This window comes from Ahaetulla prasina, chromosome 3, assembly GCF_028640845.1.
Source record: "Ahaetulla prasina isolate Xishuangbanna chromosome 3, ASM2864084v1, whole genome shotgun sequence".
Classification (NCBI taxonomy): domain Eukaryota; kingdom Metazoa; phylum Chordata; class Lepidosauria; order Squamata; family Colubridae; genus Ahaetulla; species Ahaetulla prasina.
In genome coordinates this window covers 126867620-126893443 of record NC_080541.1, presented here as the reverse complement: position 1 = coordinate 126893443, position 25824 = coordinate 126867620, and the positions used below count along the sequence as shown (strand labels likewise).

General features: G+C 38.5%; 1 protein-coding gene across 1 annotated transcript in view; it reads right to left on the bottom strand.

Annotated features, from left to right (window-relative positions):
• LAMC2 (laminin subunit gamma 2) overlaps positions 1–25824 on the bottom strand; it is a 63171-nt gene that overhangs the window by 18991 nt on the left and 18356 nt on the right. Inside the window, exons 2-12 of the mRNA XM_058176275.1 lie at positions 25136–25324; positions 21971–22106; positions 19594–19692; positions 13250–13386; positions 11543–11662; positions 8416–8605; positions 7279–7388; positions 6089–6310; positions 4868–5050; positions 2944–3147; positions 165–301 (exon numbers count right to left, since the gene is read on the bottom strand). Of these exons, the coding sequence (XP_058032258.1) occupies positions 165–301; positions 2944–3147; positions 4868–5050; positions 6089–6310; positions 7279–7388; positions 8416–8605; positions 11543–11662; positions 13250–13386; positions 19594–19692; positions 21971–22106; positions 25136–25324 (1727 nt within the window). The remainder of the gene's footprint in view (positions 1–164; positions 302–2943; positions 3148–4867; positions 5051–6088; positions 6311–7278; positions 7389–8415; positions 8606–11542; positions 11663–13249; positions 13387–19593; positions 19693–21970; positions 22107–25135; positions 25325–25824) is intronic.

Sequence of the window (25824 nt, the reverse complement as noted above, 5' to 3'; positions counted from 1 at the left end):
CATAATTGCAAAGTGGCCCTGGTTAACTTCGTTGCAGATTCTAACTAACAGTAGCCACTTCAGGTGTCCTATTTTCAAAGAATGAAGGGCAAGGGAGGAGAAAATATTTTCACACCATCAACTGATATGAATATGGTACCAAAATAGCAAGAAGAGAAGCCTACCTGAGTCTTCACTTCCTGGTAGCAGATTGGACAACGGGTGTGTTCACAGCTAGGCCCTTCAAATCCTGGCTTACAAATGCAGCTGCCATCACTACGACACTGTAGCGGCTCAGAACCTACTGAATTGCAATTACAAGCTACAAAGGGTTGGAAAAAAAGCAGAATATTTAGCGATGGCTTCACCAGAACACGTAAAACTAGAAAATCAATTTCTCTTTCCTCTAAGGCAGCTTACTTCAAGCTAAACGTTTTGTAATTACAACGCTCAGATCATCCTTCTGCCCATCCATCCACAGAGCCACCCATCTCACTTTTAACCGGCTCCAGGCAGTTTACAATGAAATTAAACAAAATATGCAAAATAAAAAATAAAGACATAACACATACCAGCTGGGCATTATCCAGCCAATCATTCACACAGTCAAGGGATGGGCTGTATCCAACAGCCAGGGCCCCAGTGCTCCAAAGTCAAGTTTTCAAGGCCTTACAAAAGGCAACAAGATGGGGTCAATCTAATTTCTGAGATGATGATATTCTAGAGCAGGGGTCTCCAACTTTAGCAACTTTAAGCCTGGAGGACTTCAACTCCCAAATTTGCTTTGCTGGCTGGGGAATTCTGGGAGTTGAAGTCCACCAGGCTTAAAGTTGCCAAGGTTGGAGGCCCCTGCTCTAGAGGGTGGGTGCCATGGCAGAAAAGGTTTTCCTTCTAGGCCCTGCTGGCTGACACTCCTTAGCTGACAATACCCAAGACATGATCCTGACCATGGGGAGGGATCTGCACTCCGTACAATCAGCAGCTGGGAATTTTGGTAGCTCCAGACCCAATTCATATAGAGGACAACAGTTTATGAAAAGCTGTACTAACATAAGAACCTTATCTTTGAGGAATAATACGATGAATATTATTTGAGATGTCTTTTTCTTATATCCTGTAACCATTTCAGTTTTTTCTCTGATGTCTTGAAACTAAAAAATGAACAGAAATGTAATGGCTATCCATACCAGTGGTTTCATTTCAGCCACTTTACCTATCTACTCAGTAATGTTTGCATCTGTCTTAGAAGCTAAATGAAAGTTCCAAAGGTGAAACAATGGAAAATCAATTGGACTTCATAATGCATAATTTTAAGTGGACTGTGATCTGTGCTGTTCTATTGTAATCGCTCTGGTCTGGATTCTAATGCATAACTTTTATACCTGATAATGATCTTCCCAACTGGTATGTGATGTTGTAAAGTAGATAGAATATTCTCTCTCACCCCAAATTCTTTTCTAATCCATCAGTGAGATTTAAATTTTTAATTTAAAAAAATCCTCTCCATTTGCTGTGAATGAAGATCTTCAGAATTGAAGAAATTGGTTTGGTCATATTTACAACTTTTCACTATGGGCAAGATGAATAAATGTCAAATTATGAAAGTAAAAAAACAACAACCCAATTGTTGTTATCATTGGGTAAATGATAGATAGATGGATAATTCACTTTAGTTTTGGCTTGCCATTTATCTATAACAGATTGCAGCAGCAAGCCTGCCTCAACTTATCTCAAAAAATTGGATGAGCTAATTAGATCTTGGATGGAAGCTAACCAACAAATGCTAGGAAGAACATTTAAGAAAATGCCATAAACTTGACCCTCCCTAAGTTTTTTTTTTTTAATGATAAAGGCAGATAGAGGAAAGGTGCATTCAAATTTGCAGAATCCATCCTGTACAGGTAAAATAATTAGATTTTTCTTAAACTGGGAAAAATGGATAACAGAAGGAGCTATCTCTATAATGCATGTTGACATGAACTATATTAGTCTAGCTTGGTAAATCAGTACTGCTGATAAAAATCTCAAGACTAAATGAGAATTATTGTTCTATTATTTATGAATACCCGGAAGCCAACTGAAGTCACACATTAACCAATGCTCTCCAGTCTTTAGATACCTTCTCAGGATCGTGCCAAACCAGAGAAATAAAACTTGCACATTATGGAGCATCATATGATGGTATGTCAGGCCAGCAAGCTATGTTAGTGCATATTTACCTCTCTTGTTAATAGTTTCCATGTGCACGGGAATAACTAACTCTAAGAGACAGAACTGCCTTTCCAACCGATGAACCCATGAACTATAGGGGCAGTAACCTAATTTATAACTCTCCTGCAAAAGTTACACAAGTAGTCCAACCATTATTGGCTAAAACCAATAATATATAGGAAGCATCTTGTGTTGGAAACAATTTATACTTAACCTTTTAGGTGTTCCTTGATTGCCCTTCTACTGGTTTACCCTTGTTCTCATAATTCAGATAAAGCTCTCTGGTTATACTGACTTTGAAATCAACCTTCATTTGTGCAAGATGAATACCTCTCACCGACCCGTGCGCTCTCACAGAGAGGGACTCCTCAGGGTGCCGTCAGCTAGGCAGTGTCGTCTGGCGGCGCCCAGGGGAAGGGCCTTCTCTGTGGGGGCTCCCACCCTCTGGAACGAACTCCCTCCAGGACTGCGTCAACTTCCGGACCTCCGAACCTTTCGTCGCGAGCTCAAAACATATTTATTCATCTGCGCGGGACTGGATTAGATTTTAAATTTATTGGTTTTAAACGGGTTTTTATTTTTATATTAATTTTAATAATGGGCTATAGAATAAGTTTTTTAACTGTTATTTTAACTTGTATTTATGTATTTTTAATTGCCTGTGAACCGCCCTGAGTCCCTAGGGAGATAGGGCGGTATATAAATATGAAAAATAAATAAATAAATAAATAAATAAATAAGATAATGGTGTACCTTGGCATTTCTCTGCTGGGTTTGCAGATAAAGATTGTGCAAAGAATCCATCCTTGCACTTGCATTCCCCTGTCAAGTGGTCACAAGTCCCTGAAACATTTGGGTCGACAGTGTTACACTGACATGGTTGGCAGGGTCGTACAGGTCCACTCTCACCCAAGGGGTCTCCAAAATAACCATTGGTGCAAAACTCACAGCGAGAACCTAGAAAGAAAAAGAACAATGAAAGGCAAGAAGAGGAAATCTTAAGCCATTTCACGTAGGAACTCCCCCTGCATTCTACCTGGAACACAGAGTTAAAGAACCATCCACATTCTCTAATCAGTGGGATTCTACATGCACACAAATGGCTCATAAACTTGCAATTCAGGTTGTACAATATGTCTGAATTATCCCTGAATTCTTTCTCTTAATATGTGGTCACCAGAGGTATAATCCAGGCATAAAATACAAAAAAGATCTGCAGTTTCCACATTTTTGGCATGAGTACATATGTACATGAGCACTTAGAACAAATTATTGGGGTGATGGGATGTGAACAGAGTATATTAAAAAAAAAAAAACAACCCTGGAGGCTCATGTTTTTAGAATAATTTCAGAAAGAGAAGCTTTGTACTGCCAAAATTAATGGAGAACTTTAGAACTGAGAACTTTATTATCTGCTGTTTATCTGCTACACTTTCTCCACTAGTTTTTATGATATGCACTTGCAAGAGCAATTCTTCTTGCCTTCAATACCTCAAAAAGTCCAAGAAACCCTTGCCTGTTTCAGTTTAACCTGATTAAACCAAAACAATAGAGTTACATGAAGAAAGCCTGAAACAATGCATCAAAACAATAAAATATCAATACCAGCGAAGTAAAATATTTAAACACATACATACACTTTTTCTAAAATCGTAACAAAGCCTTCTTATTTTTCTTGATGACTCTTAACTTATTTCAGTGCATTAAATGGTCAACCAAAAAATGTCTAAAAGGACTCGTAGAAGTTGAATGACATGTTCAACTACTAGTATGCAAACTACAGGTGTCGTATAGCATTAGTGTAGTACCTTTCTTTGCTAACTCAGGCTAGAATTGAATTTTCTGAGGTAGGAAGATATCTGCAAAATATTTGTATTCCATCTGACCAGCAACACTCACATTTCTCTTTGAGTCATACAATCCCTTCTTTTAAATTTGTCCTGTTTCTGGTATGTCACTCCAGGCTACAGGTTGAGATTTATAAAATAAACCATACAAAATAATTGCTTCCATAAATAAATAAATGTCAGGGTGAAAAGCTCTTTCCTAGATTCTCCCATCATATTACACTGATTGTCCAAGTAATAATTTAAATGGAGGTTGTATTTAATCCTAAATTCTAACTTCTACTTGGAAGTGATTCAGCCCAAGCAGAGACCATTTCATTAATTGTAGGTCAGCAAAAACCAAATTTGGAAACCATGACGATTCCACAGTAATATGTGCATAGAAAAGAGGTGGAGCTTGCATCACAATGAGACAATGCTTTGGCACCAATCTAACTCCCCTTAGGTTCCTCCCCTATACAGATCACTAGCTTCTAAAAAGTTTCCAAAAAGCAGCATTTGAAATGCATTTGAAAGGGAGACAGTGGAAATGGAGAAAGGTTACACAATGGTTTCTTCACCCCTTCCCAACCCCATCCAATGTTTAATTCCCAGTTGCTGCAATGATAACTATTGAAGAGAATGACATATTTCTCTCTTTGCTTCTATCACATACTCTCTCTGCAGATGGGCAGAGGGTGACATCCCCAGACATGTCTCTGGATGCCTTATGGTCTTGCCACATATCACCTTCCCACTCCTTGGCTAGACTCCTGCTATTCCCTTGCAGAAAGAAAGTTGGCTTGGGGAAAAAAAGAGAGGATTGTCAGACATCAAAATATGAATCCTACCACTGGTTCCTGGAGGACATCTGTTACAAACAATTTCTTGTGTGCCCGGCAGGACTGAGCAACCATAGCCACTTTGGCATGGGCATGGTTGGCAGTTCTTTGAGTCCCAAGGAAGGCTGTAAAACCCATTTGAGCAAGCAGTACTTATATGGTCCAAGGTTTCATCTCCAGCATAACACTCTCCTGAGCAAAGATAGAAAGAGAAAAGATAGAGGATTTGGTTGAATGTAGCCTTGTATTAGAACAAGTATTAAAGCAGCTTTTTCTGAAAAATATAAATTGACTTTAGTGTGGTTCCATCTTGTGTGGTTAGAATACTACCATTAATTTCACAAATGGTAGCTTATTGTAGGTGTCAGGCATACCCACAATAAGTGATACAGAAGATCTATTCATTAATTGAATCACAGCTTTTCAGTCTGGAAAAATGTGGGATCTAAAACTCAGGAATGAGCATTGAGTTGCCTGCTGAAACTCAGATAGATGATACCATTCCTGATCAAGGTTTCTACGGAAAATAATTGCTTTTCATCAATTGATAAAGTATCAGGAAATTCTTAGAAAAGAGGGAAAAAAGGAACAACTGTCAAACCAAAATGAACCTTTTGACATACAAGGAACTGCACATTAAGTAGCTTATTTTGTGTAGGAATTGCACTTTTATATAATTTAAAATAACATTATTAAATATGATATAATGGTACAGAACACTACTAAGTAATCATGTTTTGAACTTGGGGGCAAGAATGACACAGTGACAAGTCATGACAATGACAAGAATCTTAGCTGTCAGCCCTGCTCATATGGCAACAGGATTAAAAACTTTATAGCAGCTTTCATATTATTATTGCTGCAGCATTCCTGGTTTTTGGCAAGCCAAGTGTACAAAAAAAAAACAAGGGAAAAAACAAGTAAAAACTAATCACCATGTGCATTCCAAAAGGTCTCACAGTTTTTGCACCGTTTCTTCACAGCCAGGAAGGCTGATCACATTAATGAGTGTGACTCTATCTCTATTTTATCTAAAATAGTGGACATATAATATGGAATATATGTCTTCATGTCTGGTCCTCCTTCACAAACAAAGCATTTCTTGGTCATTATATAGAATGACCCCCACAGTGATTTTGACATTCGTGCCCTTTCAAATAAAATCCAGTGGACAAAACAACAAACAAAAATATCCATCATGACAGAACCTTAGACTGTAGGTTTGCTTACCTGTTTCTGTATCACAAGTTCCTCCTCCCTTGCATTGACACAGAACACATTGCCTGAAGGCCCCAAAGTTACGTGAATTGTCTCTTTTATACCCTGGAGCACACTTCTCACAGAATTGCCCCTGGTATCCAGTTGGACATACGCATTGCTCCACCCAGGGGGCCGGAGAGCCGGTGCTTGGCCGTGCCGAAACCAAAATGACATTACTGAGGTACCCTGGGACTAAAGGAACAGAAAGTGATTCTAGGAAATATTCCAGAGAAGAAATCGTGACAAAATTAGGCAACAGCATCTGGATCATGTCTTAACATGAGAATAGAATATGTCTAGGGATGTCAGAGTTCTATTTCCAGATGTCTTCTACATGTCTTTTTTCAACATTTGTTCTCTCCTATTTCTGCATTAATCTTTACTAACAAAAATTAAAAATTTGAGAGAAAACTAGACACACATGAATGATTAACTTCCCCAAGTATCCTCTGACAGTTTTTGTCCAAATTGATATTTCCAGATGTGCTGGACTTCACTTCTCATAACTTCTTGGCAGCATGGTCTTTGGCTCTTCAATTAAATGAGAGAAGTCTACCCTATCCCCAAGGAAAATTATTTATTTTATTTATTTTTATTTATTTTATTTTGTCACAACAGTATATGCAAATATTGTCATAAAAAAACAACACCACATCATATAAACATATATATAGGCTAGAATATGTATAAAATATAAAATATAGGCTAAAATATGTATATATGTATATATATATATATATATAAGCAAAAGTATTAATTTGATATAATGAAAGGGAAGAATAGGACAGGAACGGTAGGCACTTTGTGCTCTTATGCACGCCCCTTATAGTCCTCTTAGGAATGGGGTGAGGTCAATAGTAGTAATACTATTATATATAGTATTATATATATAGTAGTAATAGCAACCTTCTGTGTGATGCAGAAGTTCTGTGCTAAAAACACAAAGCAACTCTGGGAAATTTTCTGAGTGTAAAAAATGATTTAAATCATAGCTTCACTTGGCTGACATTAATCTACTTTTAAATTAGTTTATTGCTTTGTGTTCTTTAAAATGTTTTTATTGCTTTGTGTTCTATCCGATAATAAAATAGGACAGAAATAAACAATCAAATGATATATGAAGGCCCCTTTTTTATGCCCAGTTGCTAATCCCAGCTCACCAGCTCCGTGAGTGGCTCTGATCCGAATTGATGATAAATTTCCAATTAACTGATGATACTCAATATTATTAAGCCTAGGGCTCCAGTTACTACTTGGGTGTTCATCTAACCTGCAAACCAGAGATAAAGAAAAAAGATTATATATTAAAAAACCATGTCTAGCCATCACTGCATATAAAATATATTTCCATACTCACAGTTAGAAATGAAAGAAACGAAACACTGTTATACCAACAAAATGACCATAAAGAATGAAAAAACAGCATTGTGAACTCAAGGAGGAACTGTAAATAAGGCATATGCTGTATTTCTGTGAATCTCAGAAAGTCAAATTTGGTTACAAAAGTCAACCCCCTAGTAAATCAATATATTTTTTTCAATAGTTTTAGAGAGCTAAGTATTCTTCCTTAAGACCAAGGAATCAAAGTTGCAACCAAAGCAAAAGTAAGCTTCCTTCAAATCGATTATTTCCAGCTGGCATGTCTGATGGCACATGTAAGGGATCTACTCCAAGACCCAAATATGACGGTGACGGGGTGGGAAAGGTTTAAGTACCATAATAGGTACCAGCCAGCTGTGCTGTGCTATGGTTCTGTGTCACTTTGGAGGAGCCACTGCATAGACCACATCATCAGTGCATAGACTACATTCCTATATGTTACGTAGCTTCTTCTATGTAGCATAGAGGAACCTACATCATAGGTTCCTATATGCTACAAGGGTGGATCAGTTTTTCTTGTTCCAGAATTCCTAACACACTTCCATAAAATTGGGAGGTTCACGTGACGTAGTTAGAAAACTACATATCTAAACAATCAATTTGTTGTAAAATAAAACCTTACAGAGCTCGTTTACATAATAACATAGACTACCTGATTTCTTCAGAACAGCTTTTGGTTATTGGACATTTCCTTATTGATGGGCAAACATACTGAAAACCATTAAGGTGATCCTGAATGATATGGAAGTACTGTTTGAGATAAATCTGTGATAGTTGATTCAAATTTACATCATTTTGGTTTAAAGTCATCAAGAGCTGACTCAGAAGACGTGAACCATGTGAACCCAGAGTTAGTAATAGGGTGTCATTGAGAGTACTGTTGTCTTTAATATTTGAGAGAGCCCCGGGCAATTTACCTGAATGTGTACGTCTTCCTGATTCCACAAGGCAGCATCCTGCCATTAGATGAGAACTGGGTCATGACTCTTAAACCAGCTCCTTCCAGGACGACATCGTGCTGTGAAGGGCGAAATCCAGGTCGGTTCACTCGATAATCAAAAGACAGCGTCTGTCCATAACTCAGCTGCTGGTTCCCAAGGAACCTGGCTACAAAAAAATTGCATAACAAAAAGAGCAATAAAATAAAAATGTAAAGTCTCCACAGTTGACATTTTTAAAGAAAATAGCATGGAAAAGTTTTATCTAACAGTATCAGCTTAATTCTAGAGCAATAGACAGGACTTCAAAGGAATCTATGAATATTAAAGGGCAACATCTCATAGCTTATTGCATTGTTATGGCATAGTTAAAAATCTGGGCATCTATGGAGATTCTAAATCATCCAATCAATCATTTCCCCACTATTCAACCAGAACTGAAGAAGCTTTTTGGATGAGAAGAGAAATGTTTTCAAGGGGGAAAAAAAATCCAGTTGCCTTTTAAAAAGCACCTTTGGGACAATCTGCCTGTTTATTGGCTTGCTTCTTTACTTAGTTGTACATTTTAAATCTGTTTCAGACAAAAACATGTCAAGTTTACCAAAAAGATCTTTGGGTACATCCAAATAAATTTTCTATGTGTTTCTTTAGATGTCAGCAGTATTGTGGACGTCTACTTCTACTTCAACTGATATATAGTTGAATCTGCTTCAAAGCTATGCTTTTCATTTTTTTTTCCAGCCCAAGAATACATTGGAAAGAAATTATGTACAAGGACTCAGGATTGCATCTATCTATTTTATCTATCGTTAGAATAACTCTGTAAAAACAGAACAGAATGGAATCAAATTTGTAATCTACAAGAGAAGGATTGAGGTTTGACAATGGGCTGGATCCAGTCAGGTTTACAGGAAAAGGCATCCTTATGGGAAAGGCATTTGCAGCTTCTCTTGTGCTTCTTAGGCCATAGTAACTCAAACACAGAGATGCAACTTAAGGGGAGAATAGAAACAGATGTCCTCCCCTGAAGAAACTGAGATGTCTCCCTGGTTATTACTTTGCAAAGGTGTTGAGAAAATCTCAGAAACTACTTGGGTCACGTAATGGAAGAGTGAGGGGGATTTAGAATGGAAGAGACAGAGACATTGCAAGATAAAAGAGTGGCGCAGTGGTTAGAGTGCAGTATTGAGGCTATTTCTGCTGATCGCCGGCTGCCAGCAGTTTGGCAGATTGAATCTCACCAGGCTCAAGGTTGACTCAGCCTTCCATCTTTCTGAGATGGGTAAAATGAGGACCCAGATTGTTGGGGGCAATATGCAGACTCTGTAAACCACTTAAAGAGGGCTGTAAAGCACTGTAAAGTGATATATAAGTCTAAGTGCTAGTGCTAAGTGCTATGTCCAACTGCCTTTCCTGTAGGGATACTTCACAGCAGTGGTGAAATTCAATTTTTTTTTTTACTATCGGTTCTGTGGGCATGGCTTGGTAGCGGTGGTGTGGCTTGGTGGGTATGGCTTGGTCGGCATGGCAGAGGAAGGATACTGCAAACTCTCCATTTCCACCCCACTCCAGGGGAAGGATGCTGCAAAATCCCCATTTCCACCCCCACTCTGGGACCAGCCGGAGGTGGTATTTACCAGTTCTCCAAACTACTCAAAATTTCCGCTACCAGTTCTCCAGAACCTGCTGGATTTCACCCCTGCTTCAGGGGCTCTTTTTTTCTGGAATTTGAATCCAATTAATTTTCAGACTTGACTTTTGTTTTGTCAGTTTTCCTATCCAATCAAATTTTGCCCTGTTTTAGTCAATTTTCAGAAAGTCGTTTTGCTGACAACTTGACAAGCCTGTTTCCTAATTTCTTTCCAACATTGGGTTGAAAAGAATAAGAAGCAAGATGAAATGGAGCAGAGTTATGTCATGTTTTTCTTTCTGTTCCAAATATTAAGCTACTGAACTTCCTTCCTTCCCCTGTGAGAAGATTATTGAGGCATGGCAGAGATTCTATATTTTTGTTAGCCTTTCTAGTAGGCAGAAGTTTAAAAAAGAATTATCACCTTTCTGAGCATTTGAGGAATGGCAATTGTGTAGAAGTGTTCTTAAACAATTTGATTTGTTTAGACATTTCAAGTTTGTCAAGCAGTGACTAAATTACTCCGATTTGGATAAGGTTTTATTATTTCAGATCTGGTCTTCCTCAATGCTGGGAAAATGCCACAGTGGCGGCTGAAAACACATTTGCATACAAAATCTATTCCAGCATCTCTAGGTAACGTTGGGAAAGATTCCAATCTCAAATCTTGAAAATCTTCCATTGATCAGTGTCAACAATACTGAACAAGATGGATGAATGATCTTAGTGTTAAGAATCTCCCTGTTCTCTATAAAGCTAACTAACCAAGAAAGGTAAATGTATGTCTATACCAACAAGTTTAAGGCAACCTCCTTGTTCAGCAGGATAATTATTCATGGCATGTTTGCTACATATTTAGGATCCATAACTACCCATGTTCTAGTCTTTGGGTAAGTTATATAGGGATATACAAGCTAGATCATTTTACATCCTATATAGCTCTTTGCTGAAAGAGCAGATTTCTTTCCAAACTAGAAGTGCCTAACTGGTCAAATTAAAATTTCCTCAATATGAAATATTTGGAAATAGTTGGAATCTTTTCACTTTTTTCATGTAGCTACACCAGTGGTGGGATTCATGTAATTTAACAACCCTAATGATTTCTTCCAACAATTCTGCCCTAATGATTTCTTCCAACAACCAGTTCACCAAACTGCTCAGAAAGTTAACAACCGGTTCTCCCGAAGTAGTGCGAACTGACTGAATCCCACCACTGAGCTACACTGACTATGAGGAATGTTGGCTAAAGGATAATAGAAAACCATACTGAAGCATCCTTGGGAAAATTATTACATGCTCTGTGTTACTTACACTACACTAAAATAATACATCACCTCAAAACCAGAAAAAAAATATGTGCCTATAAATGGGACCCAAGCTGGGATATATGACTACATATGAACAATTTAAAGGTATATTTTGCTGAATGGTCCTTTAGAGGTGTGCCTCTCCACAATGGGATATGGAAATATGCACCTGGAGCTGCAAAATAACTGGAACCCAGCCTTCTAGAGGTCACAGAAATTTCGTTGTGCTGTGGAGACCATTGGAGCTGTAATGGGGATCCATTTTCTTGAGCTTGCCAACTTTCATCACCTGAAATACAGGAAAAACGCAGCTTACTGAACTGAGTTGGAAATCCAGTCCACAGTCACTGATTCAGGAAATGTGACAGCAGGGAAACAACTTTATCCATAGTGTGTAATTGAAGCTGAGGCCAATGCATTCCTACTATAAAGGTAGTCCTCAACTTATGACCACAATTGAGCCCAAAATTTCTGTTGCTAACCAAGATAACTGTCAAGTGAATTTTGCCCCATTTACAACTTTTCTTGCCACAGTTGTTAAGTGAATCACTGCAGTTGTTAAAATAATAACATGGTTGTTAAGTGAATCTGGTTTCCCATTGATTTTGCTGGTCAGAAAGTTACAAAATATGATCCCATGATCCTGGGACACTGCAACCATCATAAACACGAGTTAGTTGCCAAGTGTCAGAATTTTGATCATGTGAGCATGGAGATACTGCAACAGTTGTGTATAAAATGTCATAAATCACTTTTTTCAGTGCCGTTGTAAATGGTCAAATGGTCACTAAGTGAATGGTTGTAAGTCAAGGACTATCTGTAGTTACTTTCTAAATACAATGTCTTTCTGTGGGAGGCAAAGAAGGAGCATGTCTAGCCAGTACTGTCTGGTTCTGTTCTAAGATGATGATTTTGCATAGTGGTTCCTTGCTGAAAAAAATTACTTTCTACAGTTCCTGCACATCTCTTGCTTGTAAACATGCTACTTGAGAACACAGGAACATTTTAGAGATATGAAGCTGGTTCGCTCAAAGCAGGCTATCATTTTCTGCCTTGCTCCTTGACGAGTGACCAGAGCATTTCCAGTTATTGATGATGGGGCCCATTTACTCTTGTTCTCAACATCTACTAGTCATTTGGGAACCCAAGGCTGCAGATCCCTGGAATTTTGTCCTAAGTCCTGCCATAGCTGCTTCACTGATATCTGTAAGAAATCCTTATACTGTTTTACTATTTTGTTGTAAAAAAATCCAAATCACGCCCTGTTTAACCTTCTGGATTGGCATGTCTGAAAAAAGCATGGAGACTCTTGAAAGTTCACTTAAAATTCAAAGAGCTCTTCAGTAAAATGCAAATAAGTAACAGAAGGGAATGATATGCTAAATATGCTAAGGGGAATGAAAATATAGGAAGATAATTTCTTGACTAGCAGGGGTGAGGATTGGAGACCGTATGTCTCAGCAAGGACCAAGTCAGATCTCTGTGTGAAATTCACCCAAGGTCATTTGTTGCCAGCCAGTCTCTATACTAGTAATATCTGATGTAGTCATATACTGAATTGCTGTCTGTATTCAACATCTCTGTGATATCTTGATTTACATCTAGACTGAAAGAGAAGAATGAATCACAGGTGTGTGTGTGTGTGTGTGTGTGTATGTGTGTGTGTGTGTGTGTGTGTGTGTGAGAGAGAGAGAGAGAGAGAGAGAGAGAGGTGGGGGGGCAGAGCTCTCAGATACTGGCTGTCCCTAAGCATGAATCAATCTAAACTCTTCTCAGATAGAATGAAGCCAATGTGGGGAACAAAAGCAGTTGTATAATCAGGAAAAGAATGCAGATCATGCAGATAAGAAAAGATCAAATTAGTGAAGTGTTTTACCTTGTTGAAATGTAGATGTAATTTTATAGACACTATAATTTTTCCCACTGGAGCATGTAGTTGAATGTCCGTAACAAAAGCATGGAGAACAGCCCTCTGGATTCCTTGCATTTAAGTTATAATAACCCTCCTTGCATCTGTGTGAGAGAAAAATCAAGACAACGAATTGCAGGCTCTCTTAAACATTTTTGACACATTTCCATTTTGGATTTCCCTGCTTGACTGTTGTGATATGAAAATATTTCAGTATCTAGCCTTGAAAAAACTCTAACCAGCAAAAAACCCCGAAAACCCAACTCTTTCTGGACTTTGAGATTAGCCATCATTAGATATTCTAGGCCAGTGTTGGCGAACCTATGGCACGCGTGCTGGAAGTGGCACGCGAAACCATCCCACGACAAATGCGCTGCCTCGCTGGCTCCTCTTCCGTGGTCCTGTGTTCAAATGCGCATCGGTCAGCTGGCCATTGCACATGCAGTGGACCCCGGAAGAGTGGCGGTCCATCGCACATGTGCAAGCCGGCACCCGACTTTCTGGGTTGACGTCGCACACATGCACGATGGCCAGCTGTTCGTCGGATGGTTGAGTGCCGGCTCCTGCATGAATGATGGACTGCTGCTCTTCCGTGGTCCATTGCCCCCGCATGCGAGATGGCCAGCTAACCAGCACGCGTTTGAGCACAGGACCGTGGAAGAGGAGCCGGCAATGCCACGCATTCATTGCGGGACGATTTCGCATGCCGCTTCCGGCATGCAGGCCAGCACGTGAGAATGCCAAAGGTTCACCAACACTGTTCTAGTCTATCACTGAGAAGAAGCAGTGTGTTTCTAGTCAAATGATCCGTTGATGGTAGAATGGCTATTATTTACCCCACATAGAGCATACAAAAGCCACTATCTATATTGTTTGCAGTAAAATTTGGGTATAGAGCCATCTGGGTTAGCAAGCAAATTCCAACCCATACTTAATTTGTGTATTAATAACATAACTTTTGATATTGGATCAAGATCAACTACATGAGTATATTCATGCATTCAGATAGCAGAGTCCCACGTTGCAAATATCAATCCTTTTTCATAATACATCAGAAATTGAAATAGCCAAATAAATTATATCTAAGGATACAGTCCAATACTTTGCCCCCTATTCAGTGTCTGGATTTGGTATATTTGCAGGCCATGAGTATATGTTAGGCTGTAAACATGATAAATGTACTTCATGTTCATGTCAACAAATATAAAAGCCCAAAGTATAGAGAAGTTATTCGTAATCAAAAGTTGGTAGACATAAAAGCAAAGTGGAATTTTTCGTTTAGCTGGTTGCTGCTGGAAAACAAACAAAATAATCACACCCCTTTGGTTGTATTCATACTTTATTCTTTGCAAAACATTCACAGGCATGTAGACTCAAAGACTCATGATCTTAGATAACACGAAATGAATATGTGCTGTTTTGTTTTAAGATCTTTGTGGTGTGTGAATCTTTGCAACAAGAAGAGATGCCTTCACTTGTATGTGCTTTGGGGGAAGTTGTAATAACTGGCTTCAAAAGGACAGAATGTATTTAGATTTAACATAGGTTTGGCTTAGATGTTTCTGAGGAAGAAATCAGGTTGCCTTCTGACAAGCAAATGAACTAGAGATACTTCATTACGGACACAAATGTTTGGCTGACAAATACTTTTGGTTTCTTCTGTAAAAAATTCAATTATACACACAGTGTACCAGCTGCCTGAAAAGATGTCAAAATAGTACAGATTTTTAAAGAAAAATTTTGGAAGAATTCTTTGAAGCTTTGACATTGCAGGAGGCAATGTCCTAGGTTTGCTGCTATAGGAAATTAGCACCCACCCCTCTCCTAGAAAATTGAAATATTTTAGGAGATATTAAAAGGGCAGAATATTTCCCCTAAAAGGGAGGCAGAAACTCAGCTTCCCACCTTTGTTAATGGGCCATTAAGCCAGTCTATTCTACATAACAAAGATATATCTCCTTCAGGCAGAACCATAATAGGAATCTCAAAGCCCTTTCATTACATCATCATTCAGCAAGCTTCAACCAAGCTTGGGACTCAAAAACACAATCTAAAAAGTTACTCCTGCATGGCCCCATGGGAGTCTGACAACCAATCAGAATACAAGCTCAAATTCAAAAACCCAGAGAGGGTATAAAACTCAGGCACTCTCAGCATCTCTTCCCTTTTTTCCTTCACCCAAGATCTTCAAGGCTTGTGATCATGTCTACCATTAAAACCATCTTTCCCAGCAGCCACCATATTTCCAGTGTTTTTTTCCCCACTTGGAACTGAACCCAAAAGGGCATTTCTTCCAATACTGCTGTGGCAAAAAGTTAGATTAGACTTGTTGATTATGTCACGGTATGAATTCTAAAATAGTACTGCAATCAATTCTAGCTCTCTAAGGCCTAAACATGATACCTTATATAAAGATCCCACTTTCCTTTTTTATAATACATAGTTTCAACTACCTTCTGTACTGAACCGAGCTTTACTTTACTTCTCCTAGCCATAATGATACCAGCTATTTTGATATCAGTTTTGTATTTCTATGAGCATGTAGTTATCCTACTCTGTAGACTTGATGGTGGAGCTTCTTCTGAGAAAGCTGCCCTGTAAAGCTTCTCTCCTTCCCTTCTAATTCCCAGTTTCTTCTTTCCAGTGTATTCCATCCCGCCATTTCCCAGTACTTCTAGTCCAGAGGTCTTCAAACTTGGCAGCTTTAAGACTTATGGACTTCAACTCCCAGAATTCTCCAGCCAGCTATGCTTTCTGGGAATTCTGGGAGTTGAAGTCCACAAATCTTAAAGCTGCCAAGTTTGGGGACCACTGTTCTAATCCCTCAGAGACATGTCATAAACAGTATTACCCTCTTTTTGCTTAAAAAAAAAAAAGAAACTCAGAGATTAAGCATGTTGAAGTGTGAACCTATATGCTACATCTTGACTTCTGAATACCTCTGGGCTCAGCACAGGGATTTATGGATATTGGAGAAATCAATGCACCTGGAATAAAATACCTATTGAATTATTTAAAACTGCAGGAGAAGAAGCAAGTGTTAAATACTCCTTGTCAGCAAATAAGGAACAATATTGTTTGTGGCCGAGAAATATGAAAACATTGGTATAATTATACTAAGAAAGTAGATGCAAGAGAATGTGCAAATTACCAGTTCCTTCTTGGTGTGATCAAACTTTTGCTTACAATCGTACAAAGAACAGATGAGCTATACATGGAAAGATAAATGCAAAATGTCCAAGTATCTTTTTAAACAGGCAGAGAGCAAGAGATCAAATAGCTGATGGCTAAAAGAGCAAGAAAATTTAATGAGGTTTTTAACTTTTGCTTTATTTACTACAGAAAAGCCTTTGATTGAATAAATTGTGCTAAAATATGGAATATATTAAGGCTAGTGAGTTTGCCAGAGTACTTGATAATTCTAAAACCTTTGCAATGAACAAAAACCTATTGTAAGAAATTATTTTGAGTGAGATAAACACATATCTGTTATCTGTTTAACTTACACAATAAATCCATTATCCAACTAACAGGAATGGAGGAACAGAAAGCTAGAATTCCAAATTGGTGATTGACTCACGATTTGAGAAGGAGGACACCATTTTCTTATGGTGTCAAAGTACACAAGACTTAGAAGGCTTGTTAGAAAAATAAAAATGGAAAAGAAAAAAATCAGGATCGACACTTAATACTAAAAATACAAAAATGAGACCAACCAGTATTGTTGGTGTTCAGATCTGATGTAGAAATAAAGGAAGGAGACAGTTCTGTTTCCATGAGCTTTATAACAGATAGACAATGGAGTGGAGAAGTCAAGAGGAGATTAATCCTAGAGGGGACAGCAATGACAAACCTAGACAGAATGATGAAGGATAATGATATTTCTATGTAAGGCTGTGAAAGATGAACACTGAAAAGGGGCGAGAGAAAGAAGAAAGCCCTGAATTGTGATTTTGGAAAAGAGCAAACAATCATTATTTATTTATTTATTTATTTTATTTGATTTTTATACCGCCCTTCTCCCGAAGGACTCAGGGCGGTGTACAGGCAAGATAAAACCAACAATACAAATATACACGTTAAAATACCTTTAAAAAACTTATTTAAAATTAGCCTGAAGTTAAAAATTACCGTCAATTAAAACCCCATTTAAAATTGCTAAAATTCACTTTTAAAATCCAATTTAAGCCAGCCCCGCGCGAATAAAAAGATGTGTCTTCAGTTCGCGACGGAATGTCCGAAGGTCAGGTATTTGACGTAAACCCGGGAGAAGCTCGTTCCAGAGTGTGGGAGCCCCCACAGAGAAGGCCCTTCCCCTGGGGGCCGCCAGCCGACATTGTTTGGCGGACGGCACCCTGAGAAGTCCCTCTCTATGGGAGCGTACGGGTCGGTGGGAGGCATGTGGTAACAGCAGGCGGTCCCGTAAGTACCCAGGTCCTAAGCCATGGAGCGCTTTAAAGGTCGTAACCAACACCTTAAAGTGCACCCGAAAGGCCACAGGCAGCCAGTGCAGTCTGCGCAGGAGCGGTGTTACATGGGAGCTACGCGTAGCTCCCTCTATCACCCGCGCAGCTGCATTCTGGACTAACTGAAGCCTCCGAGTGCACCTCAAGGGGAGCCCCATGTAGAGAGCATTACAGTAATCCAAGCGAGAGGTAACGAGCGCATGAGTGACTGTGCATAAGGCATCCCGATCAAGGAAGGGGCGCAACTGCCGAACCAGGCGAACCTGGTGGAAGGCCCTCCTGGAGACGGCCGTCAAATGATCTTCAAACGACAGCCGATCATCCAGGAGGACGCCTAAGTTGCGCACCCTGTCCTTTGGGGCCAATAACTCGCCTCCGACAGCCAGCTGCGGCTGCAGCTGACTGAATCGGGATGCCGGCATCCACAGCCACTCCGTCTTGGAGGGATTAAGCTTGAGCCTGTTTCTCCCCATCCAGACCCGTACGGCTTCCAAACACCGGGACAGCACTTCAACAACTTCATTGGGGTGGCCCGGGGTGGAAAAGTACAGCTGGGTATCATCAGCGTACTGCTGGTATCTCACCCCGAGATGGTTCTGGATAAAATCAAGACTGACAATCCTCCTGGAGACAATGATTTTAGAGGTGAAGGAAGATGAACAACAATGCTTGCAAAGTTGAGTAAAGTAGAAGGGGAAGATAATGGACAAGATGGATGGATGGATGGATGGATGGATGGATGGATGGATGGATGGATGGATGGATGGATTTATTCATTCAATCATTCAATCATTCATTCATTTATTTGCATGAGAGTTGTCAATGGAATGTCTTTCAAAAATCTGTAGTCATTAAGGACAGGTCAAGGTGGAAGGAATTTGTTCATTTAATCATCTGAGGTTTGGGCCAAGTAGATGATACCTAATTACCTGGGAAAAGATGTGAATTTCTCTACAATTCTTTTGTTTGCATTGCTGTTTGGTGCAAGTTCCTGCCCCCTCCCCAATGGCAGGGCTTTGCTTTTCATTTATTCTCTAGTTATTTGACACAGTTGTTTTACAGTATGTTTCTTTTCTATCAAATTGGACATTATAGAGAAGCATATTTTCAAAAACTTTGAAACCCACAAATCTTTCCTCAAGGAAACTGAAATTGTCAGAATTTAAAAATTGTAATTTGGCATGCCAGCTTTCTTACTTTAGGTACTGACTTTGGCTATTTCTACGCTAGTGATAAGAGCAGTGTTTCTCAACCTTAGCAACTTTAAGATGTATGGACTTCAACTCCCAGAATTCCCCAGCCACCATGCTGGGAGTTGAAGTCCGTGCATCATGAAGTTGCTATGTGCTAAGCTAGAGAAACACTAAATTGGAATGTCAACTTAGCATCAAGCAGCCATCACTGAAGCACTATAGCAGGGGTGTCAAACTGGCGGCCTGCAGGCTGGATGTATCATCCACAGGCCACGCCCACCCCAGCTCCACAAAGGGAAAAAACACTATGAAACATCACATGACGGCAACGTAATGGCGCGAGTTTGATATCCGTGCAATATAGCATCCCTCATTACCGTTTCTTTGCTCCAGTGATGGTTGGATGACTCCAGGTGTTATGAACTGCTGTTGAGGAAATGATCTTTGATTCACTCTATTCAATAATCTTGATTTGTAATACATTACATACAGGATAATTTATGTGGGCTCATTCACTAAAATCTGATTGAAAGGTGAATTGGAACCACTAAGCATAGATTCTCTGTTGTGTTTTGGGGAGAAATCATAACAATGCCCCCTTCCATGAAAAACAAAGCAAAACCTTTTAGCCATAGAAACTACATGCTCACACCTGTCACATTGCTCTCCTGCAACTGCAGTCTTGCAGACACAGCGTCCAGAAATGCACTGCCCTGTGCTTCCAGATGGATCACAATTACACTGAATGTTCCTGGGAAAATAAAACACACTCTTATATCTAACTTCGGTTTCAGGGAATTGGCAAGCATTTCTATAAACAACAAACGGACTAAAACAAGGCTGAGCCCAATTAATCAGCTCAAACTATAGTACATACTGTAGCTGGAAATATTTCAGTACTGTATAATTGTCCATCCATTAGACAGTGTGAATAATATTTACATTAGACAAGTGTATATAGTATTGTAATTGTTAACTGTTATAGTGATATATTTTATCTTTTCACTGTTTTAAAAAACTTTTTATGTGTTTTTTCTCGAGAATGTATATATTTGCATCATAATTGTGCTTTGTTCTGCTATTTAGTTTAAAATATAATAACAAAACAGTCTGAAAAATTGAGACATAGCAATTGCACTTTTTTTCTTCAGTTGACTGTTCATTACAGACTAAGATTACTAGCTTTTCAGAAACATTGTGTGATCACTTTCTTTCATCCTTAATATCCTTTTTTAAAAAAAGAGAAAAACCAGGACATTCACATTGTTGTCAGCTGATGAGAGAGAATAGTGGAACTATCCAAAACACGAATAGAACAGTACAGAACACAATCTTTACTGAAATTCCTTTTGTATTGATGATGCTATTTTTCTGAAACATAATTGCTGCTCAATCTATTCTATATGATCAGAGTTAAAGTGCACCATGTTTTTCAAGATATGTAGTAGTTGCAGTCTTCAAGATTGTAGCTGCAGTTATGGATTCTGGTATCATCATATATATATTGGGTTTTTTTTTAATCCAAAACCTACTTACAGTCATGGACAGTAACAAAGTTGAAAAAATTAGCAATATGTCATTGTTGCTTGTTTGAGATTCCATTAAAAAATGTTGGTTTTAAAATCATGAATCATGTTGTTCCTGGAAAGCTAATTCTAGTGTAGGCCTTGGTTGCCCTGGCTACCCTGATTTTTTTTTAAAAAAAAAATATGTGTCCAGTTTCCTCAATATTCAAAGTAGATCATACTTCCCAGCCACTGTCCACATATTTATTTGACAGAATCTATCCCTACCAAGATGTTAAATGCAACAAATGTAAACCCATTTTACTTGGCAACAGATAAAAGCTTTGATCTTTTCAATGAACTATCAGCAGACAGAGAAAAAGAAACATAGTGTGTATTGAATGCAAATCATACTAGAGTGATAGATTGGAGCAGTGTTTTTTCAATCTTAGCAATTTTTAGATATCTGGGCTTCAATTCCCAAAATTCCCCAGCTAGACTTATTGGCTAGGGAATTTGGGGAGTTGAAGTCCACACATCTTAAAGTTGCTAAAGTTGAGAAACACTAGGTTAGAGACTGTATCGTGCAAAGTGAGAGTGACATATATGTCACTGGGCTGGGCAAAAATGCTTGTACCGAACTGCTCTTGTTGTGACATGAATGGAAAGATGAGAATATATCACTTTCTAAATAATATACTTATAGTCTTCAGGCCAGTCCTAGGCGCAAATGGAATTATTTTTGTTTTGCCCCACTTTTTCAAATGTTCTTTCATTGTTGAGTTCATTCTATACGTAGAATATATAGAATTTAAATGCTTGCTTTTAAATGCAGTTTCCCTCAAAATATGCATATTTAATGCATTATGGTTGTGGAGCCAAATATTCCACTGCAACATTCATACTGAAAAATTGTATAGACTAGATGTTCTGATCTTTCCATCAGCAAAGGAGGTCAGTTCAGTTCACCATGGAGTGCAGAAAGATCAAATTCTTTCAGCATTCCTAATAATATCACACCATCCATAAAACACAGACTGTCAAATTGTTTCTCAACTGCAGGGTCCCTGCTGAAAAAAATGTATCTGCACAAAGAAGACAGTTTCCTCTGAGTCTTTCATATCTTCGGGTGCATACGTAAGCTTAGGCCTACTATATGTGGGCTGCAAAATCTGAGTGACCGCAAGAGGGTAGTAAAGAAATAGTGAAGACTCTGCTCCTTCCCTGCCATCTAGTGGTTTTTTTGACTTTTGCAATCTAAATGCAGTAGGCCTAAAGAGATTTTTAAAAATGGAGAAATTCAAACATGTATTCTCACGAGAACCAGCAAAATTGAAAAATGCAGTTTTCGATATATAGCACTTTTAGTAAATGGAATGGGAAATCTATGATTCAGAGCTTCTTTATGTAAAAGCATAGAAAATCAACCAAATTTGTTTTTGTTGCCTTATTGAAGGAAATTTGAATTTCCACAAAGACACAATTATCCATGATTGACAGTTCCATAAACCTGAAGGTACTTACTGTATTTGCCCAACAGCTATGCATCCAGCCTCAGAGAAGGAATGGAAATTATGCTGGCATCGGTCACATTTATCACCTGTCACTCCAGGTTTGCAGTAACACCGGCCATGGTTATCACATTGTGCACTGGCAGAACCTATGAAGAAGAAATGTGGAAATATAATACTGTAGACTAATTTCTGACAGTATGATTTATTCTCAACTTGTCTATGAGAGCTCAAACATTTCAGAAGAATTCGTGCTGATGTTTGGAAGCGATAAGGCAATGGAGGAGAACAAAAACTCTGAAGCTGAATTCCATAAGGTAAGTATCATAGATATGTGCTTCTCTTGGAATTAGAAAGATGGCCTGTTCTGGACGATGCAATCATTCCTTCCAAGCAACCAAGTTCAAGCTTAGAGACTCTCCTTGATTCCAGACTATACAAGTAGTCATTGACTTACAACAGTTGCTTTGGTGAACGTTCAAAGTTACAACGGCGTTCAAAAAAGTGACTTTTGACTGTTTTTCACACTTTCTACCATTGTAGCATCCCCGTTGTTACATGCTCAAAATCCGGCCACTTGGCAACTGATTTATACATATGACAATTGCAGTGTCTTGGAGTCATGTAAACAGCTTTTGTGACTTTCTGACAAGCAATGGAAAAGCCAGATTCACTTAACAACCATGTGATTAGCTTACAAACTGCAATGATTCACTTAACAATTGTGGCAAGGTAGGTTGTAAAATGGGGCAAAACTCACGTAACAAATTTCTCATTTTGCAACATAAATTTTGGCTCAATTGTGGTTGTAAGTTGAGCACTACTTGACTTCAGTTAGTATATCAGCTCTATGTATCCCAAGTTTAGCCTAGACTCACTTATTGTTTTATGTCTTAATAACTCCACATTTGGATTGTTGCAACATAATATTTATTGTTATCCTTGCTGTTATTTTAGTTCTATATTATTCTTCCTTCTAGAGTGCAAACGTAGAGTTGTATACAAAATAGGCATTAAAATGGTAAATAAAACAGACAGCAGCAAGGCAATAGACACAAATACTAGTAGATTCATTTTAGAAAAATGAAAGCAATATGACATAAAATGTAGAATAAAGATGAAGTTATTCTTGGAATGTTAGAGTTACAAGTATACTCTGTGGTTTCCATTCTAGGAGAAAGAGCGATACAGAACAAAATTACCACAATAAATAATATTCAGGAAGAACTGTGATGGCATTGTTAGAGAAGGATGGATGCTGGGCTCTTTTACATTACATCAACAAGTAGATTATCATGATGAGTGTTTATGTTCTGTTATAAAATAAATACCATTTGTCAGTTACAGCCCCCTGGCAATATTTATAATTATGTTTACTGACATCTTGATTTGGATCGACAGCAGTTTCAATTTCAGAGATCCCTGAATCATTAGAGAACATCATTAAATCTTATGAGACCAAAAATCCACAATCAGCTTTTATAAATATCTGTTATCAATTAATTCATGATGCAAATTTTAACAATTGAATGGAATGAGAAACTGAATACTATACAATATGAAAATAATTTAACTTCAGTGCCAAAAACCTCATTTTATCTTTGACTTTGGCTTGCACAACAAAAAATGTTTTAGACTTACTAGACCATATTGTGTTTGTACAGAAAAGGAATGAGAAAATGGCAATCAAACATGTTTTTCACTTATTCACCACCATAATATTACACACTTAACCTAACAAATTAGAAAAAGATAGACAAAAGGAAAAATGGGCTTAAATATGAGATAACAGCAAAATGTTTATTTCGGTTTTGTTATAATTATGTTGCTAGTACTAATACTGTAGTACCCATTAAATATGAATTTCTGATTACAAACCAGTGGTTTCATTTAACATACATACAGTACACTGAGAAGAAAGACTTAAATTTAAAGTATCCATATTTACCAAGCCAACAATCAGCTCATGTGATTGATTGAGTGAATCCCTATGTTTGTTTGTTTGTTTGTTTGTTTGTTTGTTTGTTTGTTTAGCAAAATTACACAGCTGCCCATCTCATTGGATGTACTCTGGGCACCGTAAAACCAGCAACAATTAAATAAAAATTAAAAATTAAAAACAATAAACATAATAAAAATAAACAAGAAAGTAAGATTGCAGGGGAATATCGACGATCAGATCCATTAGGAGCAGCATACCATGGGTCTTATCTGCCAAACAGTTCCAACTGATGGGACCTAGGAGGTGAGTCTTTTCTGCTGAGGCCCTCACTCTCCAGAATGTCAGCCTTTCAAGGTAAGGTTAGCCTTCCAGAAAGCCCTTAAAACATGATTTTTATGGAGATCTGGAGATCCCCTAATAATAGGGAACCCGTGCTTTGGCTTTATTATGTGTAATTTCCTCCTTGTGGTCTTCTTTTATTTGTTTATCATTTTTAATTGGTTTTGTAGTCGGTTTGAATAAATAGATTTAATTGTATACCATCCATGATGTGAAACAGCCATCAATGGTGGGTTGCTCCCAGTTCGCACTGGTTCGGGAGAAACAGTAGTAACAGCGTGGGAGGCTCCGCCCACCACCCGGAAGTCATGAAATACACTCTGCACATGCACAGAAGTGGCTCGCGAGTGAGCAAACTGGTAGTAAAGGTAAGTAAAACTCACTACTGACAGCCATATACATTTGACAAATAAATAAATAAATAAAAATAATCCAGCCCTCTATCAGCACTTGGCCTCCCCCACCTTAACCCTAGCCCTGTTTCACTGATGGGCTGGGGACAAGATAGCAATAGCAATAGACTTATATATCATTTTACAGTGCTTTACAGCCCTCTCTAAGGGATTTACAGAGTCAGTATATTGCCCACAACAATCTGAGTCCTCATTTTACCCACCTCGGAAGGATGGAAGGCTGAGTCAACCTTGAGCCTGGTGAGATTTGAATCACCATATTGCAGTCAGCCGGTAGTCAGCAGAAGTAGCCTGCAGTACTGCACTCTAACCACTGTGCCACCGTAGCTCATTTTTTAAATCCAAGATGAAGGCAGAGCCATGAGAACATGGCACAGAAAAGACATTGCCTGGAGGTACTTGCATATTTGTGTGTAAGCGGGGAGATGGCCTATGAGTCAGAGTTTTTTTTCCTTCCTTGTTTCCTAAATCTGTGACTGCCTACCTCTGAGGTTGCAGTTGCAGGGCATGCAACGATCTTGTTGAGACAGGCGATAGAAGCCCTCTTTGCATTGCTCACAATTTATTCCATCCGTGTTGTCAATACAATTGAGGCACCGATACCCATTTCCCTGTTGCCTGAGCAACTCAGGATCGAAGATGCAGTATCTGGACTTCCCATTGCAATTGCAGGCTAGAAGACAAAGCAACAGAATGACTATTGTTAGGCAAAAGAGGCAGGGGTGATTAGATTTATTGTGCAGTTTACAGTTATTGAAATATTAGAAACTCCTTATTTGCAACACTATTAATGATAATGTGGTTTTTCCTTCTTTGAAACAAAGCAATTTAGAAGAGCAGAGATGAATTACACTTCTCTTTGGTTTTCCAAGTTTCAAACCCTTTTCTCTTTCCCCACACATCTAAACAGAATATCCTAATTTAGTATGTAGAAGTTCCTAAGGGAAGCAAAACTAGACCTTCCCATGTTGAAACACAGAAGTAACTTACAATTGGGGCAGTAAAGAAGTTAGTTTTGATCCCTAACCTCCTTGCTCCTCATTTAAATTTCCTTGCTTTGGCAGATACAGCAGCTCTGAACAACAAAATCAGGGAAATTTCACATTTGCACAGCAGCAAAAAATTAGTTAATGTATTAATTACCTTTAGGTTGTATTATTGTATGTGTTATGT